The sequence below is a fragment of the Magallana gigas genome, chromosome 3, assembly GCF_963853765.1.
Source record: "Magallana gigas chromosome 3, xbMagGiga1.1, whole genome shotgun sequence".
NCBI classification, from domain to species: Eukaryota; Metazoa; Mollusca; class Bivalvia; order Ostreida; family Ostreidae; genus Magallana; species Magallana gigas.
Window position 1 is genome coordinate 35,705,151 of NC_088855.1, and position 14,106 is coordinate 35,719,256.

General features: G+C 32.5%; 2 protein-coding genes across 6 annotated transcripts; one reads left to right on the forward strand and one right to left on the reverse strand.

The window, feature by feature from the left end:
- Nucleotides 1-452: 452 nt before the first annotated feature.
- LOC105340190 (uncharacterized) lies at nt 453-6,761 on the reverse strand. Of its 3 annotated transcripts, XM_011446123.4 has the most exons (5): nt 6,624-6,761; nt 4,581-5,190; nt 4,244-4,360; nt 3,472-3,964; nt 453-2,704 (listed from the first exon to the last, which is right to left on the reverse strand). In XM_011446123.4, exons 2-5 carry the CDS (start codon nt 5,076-5,078, stop codon nt 2,685-2,687), a joined length of 1,128 nt encoding a protein of 375 aa, XP_011444425.2. In that variant the 5' UTR covers nt 5,079-5,190; nt 6,624-6,761; the 3' UTR covers nt 453-2,684. The 3 variants fall into 3 exon arrangements, with proteins under 3 accessions (XP_011444425.2, XP_065935541.1, XP_034335868.2); XM_066079469.1 differs by lacking the exon at nt 453-2,704 and having other exon boundaries at nt 2,711-3,964; XM_034479977.2 differs by lacking the exon at nt 453-2,704 and having other exon boundaries at nt 2,711-3,964; nt 6,616-6,679.
- Nucleotides 6,641-12,808, forward strand: LOC105340189 (cyclin N-terminal domain-containing protein 1). 3 transcript variants are annotated; one of them, XM_011446119.4, is made up of 8 exons: nt 6,641-6,757; nt 6,890-7,032; nt 7,509-7,612; nt 8,747-8,912; nt 9,215-9,392; nt 10,812-10,956; nt 11,206-11,302; nt 12,674-12,808. In XM_011446119.4, the coding sequence occupies exons 2-8, from the start codon at nt 6,892-6,894 to the stop codon at nt 12,764-12,766; spliced, it is 924 nt and encodes a 307-aa protein (XP_011444421.3). In that variant the 5' UTR covers nt 6,641-6,757; nt 6,890-6,891; the 3' UTR covers nt 12,767-12,808. The 3 variants fall into 3 exon arrangements, with proteins under 3 accessions (XP_011444421.3, XP_011444423.3, XP_034335869.2); XM_011446121.4 differs by having other exon boundaries at nt 9,230-9,392; XM_034479978.2 differs by having other exon boundaries at nt 6,699-6,757; nt 6,872-7,032.
- The last annotated feature ends 1,298 nt before the right edge of the window (nt 12,809-14,106 follow it).

Consider the following 14,106-nt stretch of genomic DNA (forward strand, 5'->3'; position numbering starts at 1 on the left):
CTCAGTGGCAAAATTTATTATTTTAAATACCACCAAACAAGCAAATAAGAGACAGTTGTAAGACATATTAGCTATTTTTTATATAAAGTCATGAAGGTAGGGGATTTCTGTCAACTTAGCTAGAAATTAAATTTTTTTATTACCCAGTATTCCTGATGGAGAATATTTGAACATTATGACAAGTACCATTGGTACATGATCTGTTTATATATGTGAAACTTGATCTACTGGTAGTTACTAATTCTTTAAAATGAATAGATAGATTCTAAATCCATGCAAAAGATCTTCCAAGTTATGTAACAAAGATGCCTAACGAGAGTGAAAATTTGTTTTGGAACTAAATAAGGTTGTGTCTTTAAATGCATGAATATACAAGTACACGCATGTAAAAATCTTAATCAATGAGCTTACATATGCTCCTCTTCAAACATTAAAAAAGAACAAACAATAAAGACCTTTTAACCATTTTTTATTAACAAAAAACAGTAACTATCAAATTTATTAAGAACCTGTCTTGTGTATAGGCAGTATATAATTCAATCAATGACAAACCATCTATTAATATGAAACCTTGAAGTTTGTTTGGTTGTGATTTTTAGAATTAAGATTAACTAGACCAATACAATGTACCATAGTTTAAATAGCAAATAGAACATTTTTTAGTCATACTTAATTCAAAGGAAATTCAATTTTTCCAACCAAAAAAAAAGATGAAGAAACAACTGACTAGTATCAAGGTATTCTGACAAACAAAAATACATAAAATGTAGCTTGATCATTGCACATTAGATTTGAATTGTTTAAACTATACATTAATCTAATTGAAAATCAATCTTTATTGGTCAAAATCGGTGAATCACAAAATGCATATTTACTCTGATGCTATGATATCAAAACTAAGTGTGTAAAGTCTGAAAAAACTTCATGTACATGTAACTTATCACATCCACACAAAAATCATGCATTCATTTATTTCCTCTCAAAAAAATTATATGTCTTCTTTTTCTCATAAAATGGCCATGCCTGTACACTTTTCAGTTACATCATTTTCTTATGGATTTTAGGGATTTATGGAACACCTCAGTGCTTTCCTTCCAAAGAAACGATATAAAAATTTGAGTTCAAACACTTTTACAGCTTATACATGTAAGCTTTAACTTCTGATCTCATAGTTACATGTTTAAAACCTGCTTGGCGGTTTTACTTTTTTTTACATAAAAAAAAAATGATTTTTGAAATGAGTTTTCTTAATGCACATTATTGTACAAATTTACAATTTAATTATTCGCTCAACCACCTTGATATCTAAAGGTGTCCAATACCACCTTAAAATTCTTTACTACACAAGGAGCCATAGATAGCATTATACTGCTAGATAAAGAAATCAAGAAATAGAGAAACACAGACTGTTCAAACATATTTACAAATGTAGCAACCTTTAATTTATCAGAAATCTTCTGAATCAAATACAATCATTCTTTGCTTCACAAACAATAAAAAAAATTGGTACCGTACATGCCGTCTTAAAATGTCTATATATATCATGCATTTTCCATATACTCTGTAGTATAAATATATGCATTGCGACGATAAAAAAATAAGGAGATGATCAAGGATCTGATTTTTAATCAGACTGATTTACATTTCAGATTGTTATGTAACTAAGATTAAATTAATTTATATGTACAACGTAATGAATATTATAATTATAGTGAATTCAAATTCAACTAAAACTCAAAAGCAATGGTATACATGAATATTTATATGGTATGTAGAACATGTATTTTTAATTTTAGGTGAAATCGCTAGATAACAACAATTATTTAAATTTACATTCACAAGTATACTGCTATCATTCAACAAATCTTACCATCATGAATTAATTTATATAAAATCAATTTGCAAACTGTAAAACTTTTGATGCAACAGATGCAATTTAAGCACTAAATTACACTACACTTCAATCATCAATTTAAACCTTTCATGTACATTTAGTGTATATATGTATATGGTATATGTTTTCATTACCAATAAATATATATACTATTTCTACAATACCTGATTCTATCAAATTTTAACAAAGGTTCTGGGTTACTATATGTAAACTTGGAGAGAGGTTTGAACTGGGAACCACTGAATACATCGTCTTGTTGAAGTATGACAAATATAGAATTTTATTTACAATTATTTTAGCAGTAAATAACCCTAATCATTGAAAATGTTAATACACAGTATGAGAAACATAATTTTTTTCAGCTTGTGGGGTAGTAGAATGGTATTCAACAAATATGAACAACTGTAGTTAATTAATTTTTGATCAAAATTTTTTTCTACACCTACACTATCTATATTATATAAAATATAAGCATTTACGTGTACTCATAATGAATGGAGTACAGTACCGGGTATTTCCTTTTTTTCTACAAGAAGTTTTTAAGAATTTTAACATCTTTATGTTTTACTATAAAATTGTTGTCAAACATAGTACATGTACCGGTAAATAATGGAATATATAAATTTGCAAAGTTGCTTTTTGACCTCGCATGCAGACTTGCTTTGGCTATCATATACAATCATGTATTTGAACATATTTCACAGTCTAACAATAACTATTGCACCATATCAATCCCATTCAAACCATAAACATAAGACATTTCTTGCAATGAATAAATACTCATCCAAACTCAGGCATGCATTGGACTCCCTGAAAATAAAAAAAAAAATAAAAATGTTAAGCTCCCGAAGAAGACCATGCTGTCATGCAAAATTAAAGTACAAAAGGTTGCTTTTAATGAAAAAGGGAAGTAATCATTGTACAGGTAAATTAGAAATGAAGTATTTATGATCAAGAATATTGCATACATGCAAACGAATACCAGTAAATGAAATTCGAAAATCAGAACTCCTTTGCAAAAACTAAATAGCTAGAGTATGGTATGCACCAAATCAGTTTCAAAGGGTAATCTCAGATGCATTGGTTTTATTGCCAGTTTTACATAAATTTTTGAAAACTGTTCAAGATCACTTCACACCATGTATCCAAGGGCACTTTATGGGGGAAATTGTAGCCCAGCTGAACATAGGGAAGAAAAATGTGCCACCTCGAACAGGATTTTAAAGAGAGGTTTTCTAACCTTCACCTTTGAGTAAGAAAATTGGTTCAAGGTCATTTGCACATCTCATTATGTGTGACACACAAACAAAACTTAATATACACTGCTATTTGGCATTGTATTCAAAATATTTGAACAGCCATGCTTCTTTCAACAAATACCTCACAGAGAAACCTCTTAATGTTCAAGATAATACGACCCATTGCATTTTATCCCAAATAATTGTCTAAAATTCAGCACACCTATACATACATATACATGTATAAACATGTCAGAATGAATGACAAATGTTGGGACAATACATGCGAACTAGTCTTAGATAATGAAACCATATGGGGCATTGGGCTGGTCATATTACCTGGTATCGTAGACTTTTTCTCCTCTAGAATTCCAAACAATTTTTCTTTTGTTTTGTACCTTGATTCATCATAATCAAAAACTTGTCCGAGAATTATATTTAAAGCAGCCACATCATATTTGTGGCAGCCCCTGTACAGATATAAAGGTTTCCTGTCTGTGCACCCCGTGTTTGAGGCTCCTACAGGGTTTATACAGTCAGATGACAGCGCACATTTCACCCAAGGAAGCATCACTTTATTGTGCAGATTTTCACTGTTGTGCAGAATCAATTGGTTAGTATAGGCTGTCTCTAAGAAATAATACTGTTCTGCCGAAGCTTTGAAGTATTTATACATTTTATCGTACGTTATGGTTGAGACAGGATCTTTACTTGTCCATGCGATGATTCCAGTTTCCTGTGCTCTCCTCAGTAGAGGTTTAATATCACCAGATATAAAACTGTAACCTGAAGGCTCAACCCATATCACAGTGCCATTATCATTCAACAGTTTCTGAAAAATAAAATATATATATTCATAAACTAGTATTTTAACATCCATGCAAAAATAAAACATGTACTTTACATATACTTGTTATTGTACCGGTATATAAAAACAGATTTTTTTCACAAAACTACCATAAAAAGGTATACAAATATGTGAAAAATTATGATACAGTGAGTGAAAAAAAATGATTCAGTACAATACTTGTATTGTAAATAATTCATCTTCTTAAAAGGTTTAGTATCTGTGGTAATATCACAGATACTAAACCTTTTAAGAATATCTCACCTGTATGAGAATGGGTCTGTAGCTTGGAACAGAGAGATCTCGGAGATGAGATGGATATTCATCAAACTCAAACATTTTTAATGTACAGGATGAAGTCTTGTTGCAATGAATACTCAACTGTTCAGAAAATAAAAAATACCATAATTATGCAAAATAGTCTCTTACTAATTTTTCAATGTATTTTAACGAAGCATACAATAGGAACTAATGTTGCATGCATTTTTACACATATTTTTAACAAACTGTAAATAACCTTTTGTTTTTAAATATCTTTTTTTATAAATACAAAAGCCTAGGTATATTAATAAAATGTAAAGTTCCTTGTTCCCTTGCATACCTGTAAATGTTTCTGATAACTTATGCCAAGATCAAAAATGACAACAGGAACATCTGGTAGAAATTTGCTGGCTGACTTGACAAGAATTAGCGTTTTATCAAAAGATTTAGGAAGAGCTGGAATAGCAATGACAGGTCTGTTAATTGTTGCTTTAATCCTCTTCAATTCTTCCTCACTGTACTTCATCACCATCTCTGGGTCAGTTGGGTCAACATCAAATCCTAGCTTTCCGAGTAATTTTAAATCCACATGAAAATTTTCTTGGCTTGAGCTTCGAATGTTGCTGGGGATATTCTTGAAATTGTTGATCTGTTTATGGGTTTGTGCAACAATTGTGTTGAAATTAGGAGTGGGATTACTTAGCAACCATAAGGACATTGATGTTGCTGCCAAGAAGGCTAGCATAATATAAAAGTTTTTGGTTTTCATCTGTTCCCTCAGACTAATGCTTTTCCACTTTTGGCACAGGTTCTGGAGAGCACTTAACAATTCTTGCATTACATGGATTCTGTGTTAGCCATAAATATAGAGACGGTGAGGAATGACAAAATGACTGCCCATTTCTCCATATATACTGGATAGATTCTGGATATCTTACATTTTTGAAAATCTGCAAAGAAATAAGCCTGACTGTTTAATTATACATGTATCAACAGTGTAAAAAAAACATGCACATGTGTCACTACACAATCAAAAGATTGTACACAAGGTGGAATATAGTTATTGATTAAGCTAGTCCGAAATATGTGACATTTTCATGGCTTTTTTAATGATTTTTATGTGTCAATGACATGCCAGGAAAATGTCAGAACCAGTGCCATTACTAAAATTGGAAATTGCATCGAGGCGGCATTCTTGGCTCAATTTTAAATATTTATGGGTTGAATCAAATTTTTCACTCACAGCTACATGTAGTTAATAAAACCACGATTTTACTGCCCACTAATATCACTTTACTGGGTCCTTACATCCCATAAACAGACTGTGGAACACATTCTAACAAACTGTTGTGATTTTGTGCATTTTTGAATTCTTGCGAGAAAATAGGTCAACAACATTACTGCTTATCAGTGTGATTATCAAAATGTGCAATAAAATTACTGTGGAAACATTAAATTTTGTGGGGGCCAATTTTCATGGATGGTTTAAAATTTACAGGTTCTTGGGGACGTAATTTCGTGTATTCTTATATATATATATCTGCAAAAGGGAATATGACGTTATTACAATGATTTTTCAATTAGTGGAGGATGTTATTTCCTGAATGAGAGGTACACATATCATTGAGTTTAAATATGTAGCTATTTAAAATTTAGCCCTAACTATGCCGCTTCCAGTCTGAGACGGTGAATTTCCAGCTTTCATAAAGGCACAGGTTCTAATGTTTTCCTGCCATATACAATATCCATTCGTTAAAAAAGCCAGGAAAACATAAGAAATTTTTTTATTAGCTCTAGGTTTAACGGTATTCTCTTTTGAGAGGTGGACAGGCATAGCCAGCTTCAATGGATGAAGACTATGTCTATCTACTTCTCCACAGACCTCACTGTATCATCGTAAACAAATCAACCTTGGTTGTTTAAAAATCATCATTTCAATTCTTTTAGCAATAAGGTTTAACGAAGATATACTTGTTTCCTATCATATCGCGGGTTCTATGGTATCGCGGTATTTCTGTTTACGTATGGTAGCACGCTGAAATATTGACATTTGTCGTCGGGATATTTTTAGACATAGTAAACAGAGGTACGCTGAACATCATTGAGGTATATAATAGAGGAAATTCACAATAATATTAGTTTCTGGAAATATTTCAGTATTGATAGATTTTTCGTCAAAATGATTTAACTACCGCGATATCATAAGGTCTGCTCATAATATTTGTTTTTTATGTCTCTGAGTGCAATAAATAATTATAGTGTTATTTGACTCTATCAAATGTTCTATTTCTTAACATTTCTAATTTCAAGGAAGGTATTGTTATAATGTTCAAAATATCTATGCATACATATAAAAAAACTAAAACAAATCTTACAGTTTTACCTCGCAAAAATATCAACATTAATCGCAGATCCTCCGTCGTCTGAAACCGGATGTATGGTTTTAACAGTAAAGATTAAAAAGTCCCGACCGGAAAATCCCGATGGTCTAAGCAGACGATACCATAAACAGATTGAGTAAGTCATCTATATATTAGGCCTACATTAAATACAACATACACACTGTCTGCTCTGATGAATTTTTTATTCACATGTCACTTAAAACAATAAACCGAAGCTAATCCATTGCAGTTTTTACTCCTTTTTCAGCGATGGAGAGAGATATATTTGCGTCTCCAATTGAACCTCTTTTTAATCATGAATTTGCAATGGAAACGGAAATTTTACAAGATTGGCTGATAAATTTGGCGAAGAAAAATACTTTGTTTATCAACCAAGCACATTCAAAACAGGTATGTTGATTTAAAAAATACACAGCTGACAGCTTTTCATTAGGCCTAGTGGGGAGCTGTCGAATGGATCCTAAAGAGCTGTGGACTGTTAGACCAGTTCAATTCTGGCGTCAGATGTAGCTCAGTTGATAGAGCATCAGCTGACAGTGACTTACCAAATACAGCAAAACACAAGGTTGAATGTTTCAGAGTATCAAAAATCTTAGCTGTGTAATTTGAATTGGTCTTGATACGTACTCTACTATAAACTGAAGTCCAGCACAAGGATCAGAACACAAAATTTGGCCATTTTCATATTGTTTTTTACATTCAGAGTTCTACTGTATTTGTTACATGTACATGTACATGTAGACCTGGTATTTAGATGATACTTAAGATCAATCGAGTTCTGATTTTATTGCTGTACAAGAGATTTATGCTTATTAAGTTAATATTAACACTGAATGTCCAAATTATGCTACTTTGAATTTTTTAAGGGATTGTTTAAGCAACTAAATGCTGTGGAAACCATTATGTATGCAGCTGAAAAGCTGAAGATAGCCCTGGAGGCAAAATATCTGGCCATTGAGCTTTTTGACAGGTAAGCAAGAATAGTAATAACTTTGTATAAATTATACAGAAATATAATTATGGAAAATCCTTGTCTGTAGTATATCTTCTCACCCAATATTTTGGGTGAAAATATTAAAATTAAATATGCTGTGGGTGAGTCCAATCTGGCTCACCCACAGAGTGCCATTGGTCAAAGGGTGGTCAAAGGGTGGTCAAAGGGTGTGCAGTGACATTGAATGAAGTTTGAAGGTTAAGGGTCAAGGTCATATTGGATCGTGCAAAAATTCTTTTTTTCAGAGCATATATACTTTCCACTTGGCCCTATTTGGTTCATACTTTACATAAACAGAGCTTTTGAGTAAAGGGTGTGCAGTGATCTTGAACCAAGTTTCAAGGTCAAATGTGAAGGTCAGAGCAGAACTATAAGAAAAATCCTTGTCTGGAGCATATCTTTTCTCCTTTTCAGGGGCTTTGGTATAATCTAGTCCATACTTCAGTCACAGAGTACACATGATCAAAGGTTGTGCAGTGACCTTGAATGTTGTTGTAGGTCAAGTGTCAAGGTCATATTGGATCACGCTACATTCTTTTTTTAGAGCATATATATTGCTCTTCACTTGGCCCTATTTGGCTCCTTCTAACATTAACAGAGTTTGGGGGTTAAGGGTGTGCAGTGACTTTATGAAGGTCATAGCAAATCTTTTTAAAATCAGTTTTAGACCTTAGATTTTTTCCCATTTGCTTAATCTTAATTCCTCAGGTTGAACAAAAATATACCTGTATGTAAGGGGTAATGAGACTGGATTAAAAGTTTTATGCCAGCTGGAAAATTTATAAGTTATAGTTTAAGGTCAAAGCAAAATTCTCTGAAATGCTTTTCATTCTAATGTCCATTATTGGGGTATTAAAGTGGGGCCCTTTGAGATGGTCACCATTTCCGTGTTGTCTAATTACGGGATCCTTACATTTTAAAATTATGTATTGATTATTTTAAAAGTTTTCGGGGTTTATGAAAAAATGATCAATCATAATTTTCATTGATAAATACCCTTAGTAATAGAATAGCATTATAAGTTAAAACTAATGATGGTTTATGGAGTTTTCTTTTTTTTACATCAAATATACCGGAACATGTTACTGGTAAATATCAGGGTTTTTTCAGGTTTTTGTACAATCACATTCGGGATTTGCGGGATCATGTCTTAAAATTACCAAAGAAAAAGCAAATGAAAGAATGGCAAAAGATCCAGGAAGGGGTGTCAAACCAAGTTCTGCTTCGTATTGTGTCCTGCTGCCAGATAGCCAGTAAATTAACATCACACTATAAGGTACGATTTCTGACAGAGATATACCAGGTGTATGAGATGAAGTATGTGTGGTAGTATATAAAACTCATTTTTGACTTATAAAATTTTAATTTTTATTGCTGAAGTATTATATGTGTAAGCCTATTGAAAGAGCATGTACTTTGAAGTTTGAACGTAATAATGTATGATATGACAATATAAATACAAGGAGATTCATGGTAAAAGAGGAAGCTTAAGCATTTGATATTTCAATGCATTGCAATCTGTACATTGCATTTGTACATTGTGTACAATATTTTTTCATTGCGGTCATTGCCTATCAGGCGTTTTTGTTTCAGGTAGTCTCCATCAACAGAGCCAAACGATTTCTCAGAGACTGTGGTTACCGTTATGCATCAGAAAGTCTTCTTCAATCAGAGCTAAGAGTGCTGAAGACTCTGAAATTTCAAGTAACAGAACCAACACCTATTGTTTATATAGAAACTATGCTCGAAATATTAGGTAATCTAACTGTATTATTCATTCAGATTGGTTTTGATCTATACATTGAAATAGAATGGATTTCAAAATTATGATGAAATGAGTTTATACAAATTGGCATTTCAGTGGTCAAATGATCAAATTATTTATTTAATTAAAAGATATACTTTGCTAAATCGACAATAAATATATACTGTCTTTTATTTAAAAAAAAAACTTAACATAAACTTAATTGAGCTGTCACAATTGAGCAGACTCTAGAGGTCATTCAGTTATCCTGCTTATCTATAAGGAATAAATCACATGAAACTATTGGTAAATATTTCCATTGTATGAAAAATCCTTGTCCAGGCCATGTATTCTCTTCCCTTGTCCAAATCTTGCTCGATCATACACCCACAGAGCACTTTTGGTACAAGAATGTACAGTGACCTTGAATGGAGTTTCTAGGTAAAATCTGATCTAAAAAAAACCCTTAATATTGTATTCTCTTTCCTTTGCCCTACCTGGTTTACATTAATAGCTAGTGGTTGTGTGAAAAGGGTATGCATTACCTTAAACCATGTTTCTATGTCAGATGTGAAGGTTGTAGCTAATCTGTTTTAAATCAGTTTTTTAAAATTATTAGGGTCCCACTCTGCAAGTGCCCTATAGTGATCAGTCTGTCCATCTGTTTGTCCATCTTTCCATCAATCTGTCCATCCAAGATTGCTTGTCCAGAGCATATCTTCTCTCCCCTTGGCCCAGTCTGGCTCATATGTCACCCACAGAGTGCCTTTGGGTAAAGGGTGTGCAGTGACCTTGAACTATGTTTCTAGGTCTAAGGTTAAATTCATAGCAGAATTATAAATAAAATCCATGTCTGGAGCATATCTTTTCTCCCTTTGCTCAAATCTGGCTCATACTTCACCATATGGTGCCTTTGATCAAAGAGTATGCAGTGACTTTGAATGATGTTTGTAGATCATATCAGATCAAATAATAAACCTTTTTTAAGAGCATATATATACTCTCCACTTAGTCCTTTTTAGCTAATTCTTTACTTAAACAGAGCTCTTTGGTTAATGTGAATCAAGTCAATGTAAAGGTCATATCAGATCTCTCTATAATCAGTTTTAGACCATAGATTATTTCCCATTTGGTTAATCTGTTCAGATTGAACAAAAATGCCTGTATGTAAGGGGTAATGAGATTGTATTAGAAATTCTATGCCAGCTGGAATATTTCAAAGTTATAGGTCAAGGTGAAAGCAAAATTCTCTGAAATTATTTTCATCCTATTGTCCACTATGTAAGCGGGGACCTTTGAGATGGTCACCATCTCAATGTAGTCTAGTTTCTTATACCGGTACATTGGTCCAGCCTTAATCAGACCTTACCACATAACTGCCTGTATGTAATGGTGTGCAGTGACCTTGAATGTATTGATTCTATATTTTAGGTTGCAATAACACGGAAGCAGAAGTGAAAACCTATTACTATGTTGCAACCAAGCTATTAGACTTGCTGTACTTGAAGTACCATGCTTTTTACAAGATTTTGTCTGAAGTTACTTGTTCATCAAGTATACAATCAACAGAGCACAAGTAATAACTAAATATGGGCCCTTGACCCTTACTTCTCTCTCTCTCTCTCTCTCTCTCTCTCTCTCTCTCTCAAAAAAAAAATTATTGATATCAGAGGGACAGGAGGTGGGGTTTTTTTTACTGGAACAAGGTGGGTTTTTTTTAATGGAACTTCTTGATTTGTAGAAAGAAAATATGATTTATTTTTACCAGCAACATTAGTTTTAAGCCATTTACTTTATGTGAATCAGTACATTATTATTCTTCTAGAAAAAAGTTTCAAAAAGTGAAAGCAGACCAACTTTTGCTCGGAGCATCTATAATAGGTGGTGCAGTTTTCATGGTACAACATGACAAAGCTGATGAGGTATTATTTGTTTACATTTACATGTATGTACAAGATAGTCAGTGTAGCTTAATTTTGATACTAACTCATTCTGTTTAATACTGTAATATAAAATAAAACAGACACAAGATATATCATTTTCATTGAATACTTATATTGTGCCATCTTCGCTAGCCAATGGTTTCTGATCCCCAACGCTCCTCACAATCTTGTTCTTGAGGAGCAGTGCGGATCAGAAACCCTTGGCTAGCAAAAATGGTGTTGGTGCAAGTTGTGGCATTTATTTTTCACAATTGCATTTTCTATGTTCATGTATATTACATGTAAGCATATGCAAGGAATATCCATAAAAGCTGAGCCAACATAATACAGTTGAACTTTGATATCTTGATATTTAGAATTTACCATTGATATGTCTAAGTGAGTAAAATTTGAAGTCCCAATGACTTTTTTTTATGTATTTAATTTAAACTCATTATTTTGGATCTTAAAAAGTAGTCATCATTTATTAATACAATTAAGAAGTAGTCTGACAGTTACAGTCTGGTATATCAATCAGAGTCTGGACTGGCAAGATTTAGAGATAAAACTAGATCGTTCTCCTTGCGAGCAACGAGTGGGTCTTCCGTCCGATTTTTGAATAAATGAGATAAAATCCTTCACTTTTAAGACTAAATTATTAATCAACGCAAAAAAATAAGGAAAAAACATTTCGGCACCCGAAGCTTGAACCTAGGTCGCCTGGGCACATGTCCACGACTCTAACGACCGAGCTACTCAGACTCTCGCTTCAGGACTTTGATGCTTAATATCTCGGGAACACATCAATCGATATCAAAACAAATTACATATTCTGAATCAGTAAAAGAGTCTCTATCAACCCATTAGAAAAATATATTAAAAGCAAAAAGTTGAAAAAATCGATTTTTTATCTTTCCTTCCGGTGACGACCGGAAGTGACGACAGACGTTTTTATGACCATGTTGCAACAGGTAAAATTGATGTCTATCTTCACTGAAAATTTCAGCCCTATATCTTTATTCGTTTTTTGGATCTCTAGCCGACAAAATTGACTTTTAAAAATCGTAAACGGACGATAACTTCCGACCGGAAGTGATTATCAAAAAATTGAAACGGTGGTACAAACTTCAGATGCCAACACATTAACCCTTAAAATTTGAAGAAAATCGAATGAGCCCTCTTCGAGAAATCGCCTGCACAGAATTTGTAAGACAAAAAAAGAATAAAAATACCCGGTAATAATAAGAAAAGTGAAAAAGAAACAATAGAATAATAGTAGGGTCTTCCGCTGAAGACGGAAGACCCTAAATATGTTTACAAATTCCAACAAAGATGCATGAAATAATAGTTTTCAATGTTGCAATTTTGTAGATGATTGAAGAGCTGAGCAGGATCACAAGAATTTCTCAGAATGACATCATAGACTTCACCTCTGTTTTAATTCAATTGGTAGAAGAGGAGTAAATGCTGTGGTACTTGCATATATAAGGCCATAAAAAAACTCAAGCATAGTGCTTTTCTTGGGTCCCTAATGAGCACTTGTTAAAGCTTTGTTACTTTGCATTGGGTATGTATGCCATAACACCATTCCACTTTTTTTATACTGGAAAATTATCATACTACAAGTATACACTCTGTATGTGATAAATAATATCGTGTACATTCTACTCATATATATTTTGTGGAAAGTATCATATTTATTTTGTTTAAGCATGCAAGACATGCCATATCTCTGTCTGTGATATTTTTGAGATAAATGTGATAGTTTACATGTATACCTGTATTTTATAGTTTCTGTAATTGCTAAAAGTTCATTGTACATTTTAGCTCAACTGAGCTGAAAGCTCATCTAAGCTTTTCTGATCAATTTTGTCAAGTGACTATCTGAAAACGTTAAATTTTCAATAATGTGTTAAAAAAAGATTCAATAATGTGTTGAAAAAAAAGGACCAGTCCTCTTTCAAAGGGAAGATATAATCATTTTTATAAAAATTAAATCAACTATATATGGTACTTATAGGGTGTAGTGTATTTTAGAAATCATTCGTAATATCAAAATTTTTACATGACTTTCCTGATAGATTTAATTCTGTTCAAATCCTACCAAATGGGTCTGACATTAAAGTGGTTGAAAATTTATCACAGAAATAAATATAACTTTTTAATTCTTCTAAAGAATAAGGGCTGAATTTTTTTTAATTATTTAGAAGCAAGCTATTGTACAGTATTTTAAACAGACAGCAAAAGGAATCTTTTAAATCATTTTAAAAAGAATCTAGTACATGTATGAGGATGTTTCACATACCGGTATGTATATTAGAATTAACACTTAGTGTCAAAGTTAGAGCTATAATTATAATTTTAGAGGGTGGGATCAACTTTACATAAAAATTACACATATAGGAGAAAATTATCTGGGTGAAAATAGTATTGTAAAATCAAGCTGTTCTTTTTAATATTTAAACTTTACCTGCCTCCTTCACTATTTCCAATTTCCATATAGTCCCCTGTACAATGCGTCGATATAAACTCTATATCTCAATGTATAGGGTATCTATAGGGGGATCAGAATTCCTTGACAATGAAGTGTCTCTGATGCCCTTGTATTTATGAGTGGTTTTGAACTACCAAAATGGTTAAATATTAAAATGAGAATTTCTTCAATAGTCTCTCTCTCTGTTAGACCAATGTTTTTTCTTGCCAAATCAATTGGAAGAAGTGCGCTGGGGTCATTCTCACCCTCTTTGTTACATCCTGTATATGATCAATTAATTTATCTAAAATTAGGCCTTCAAATATATATA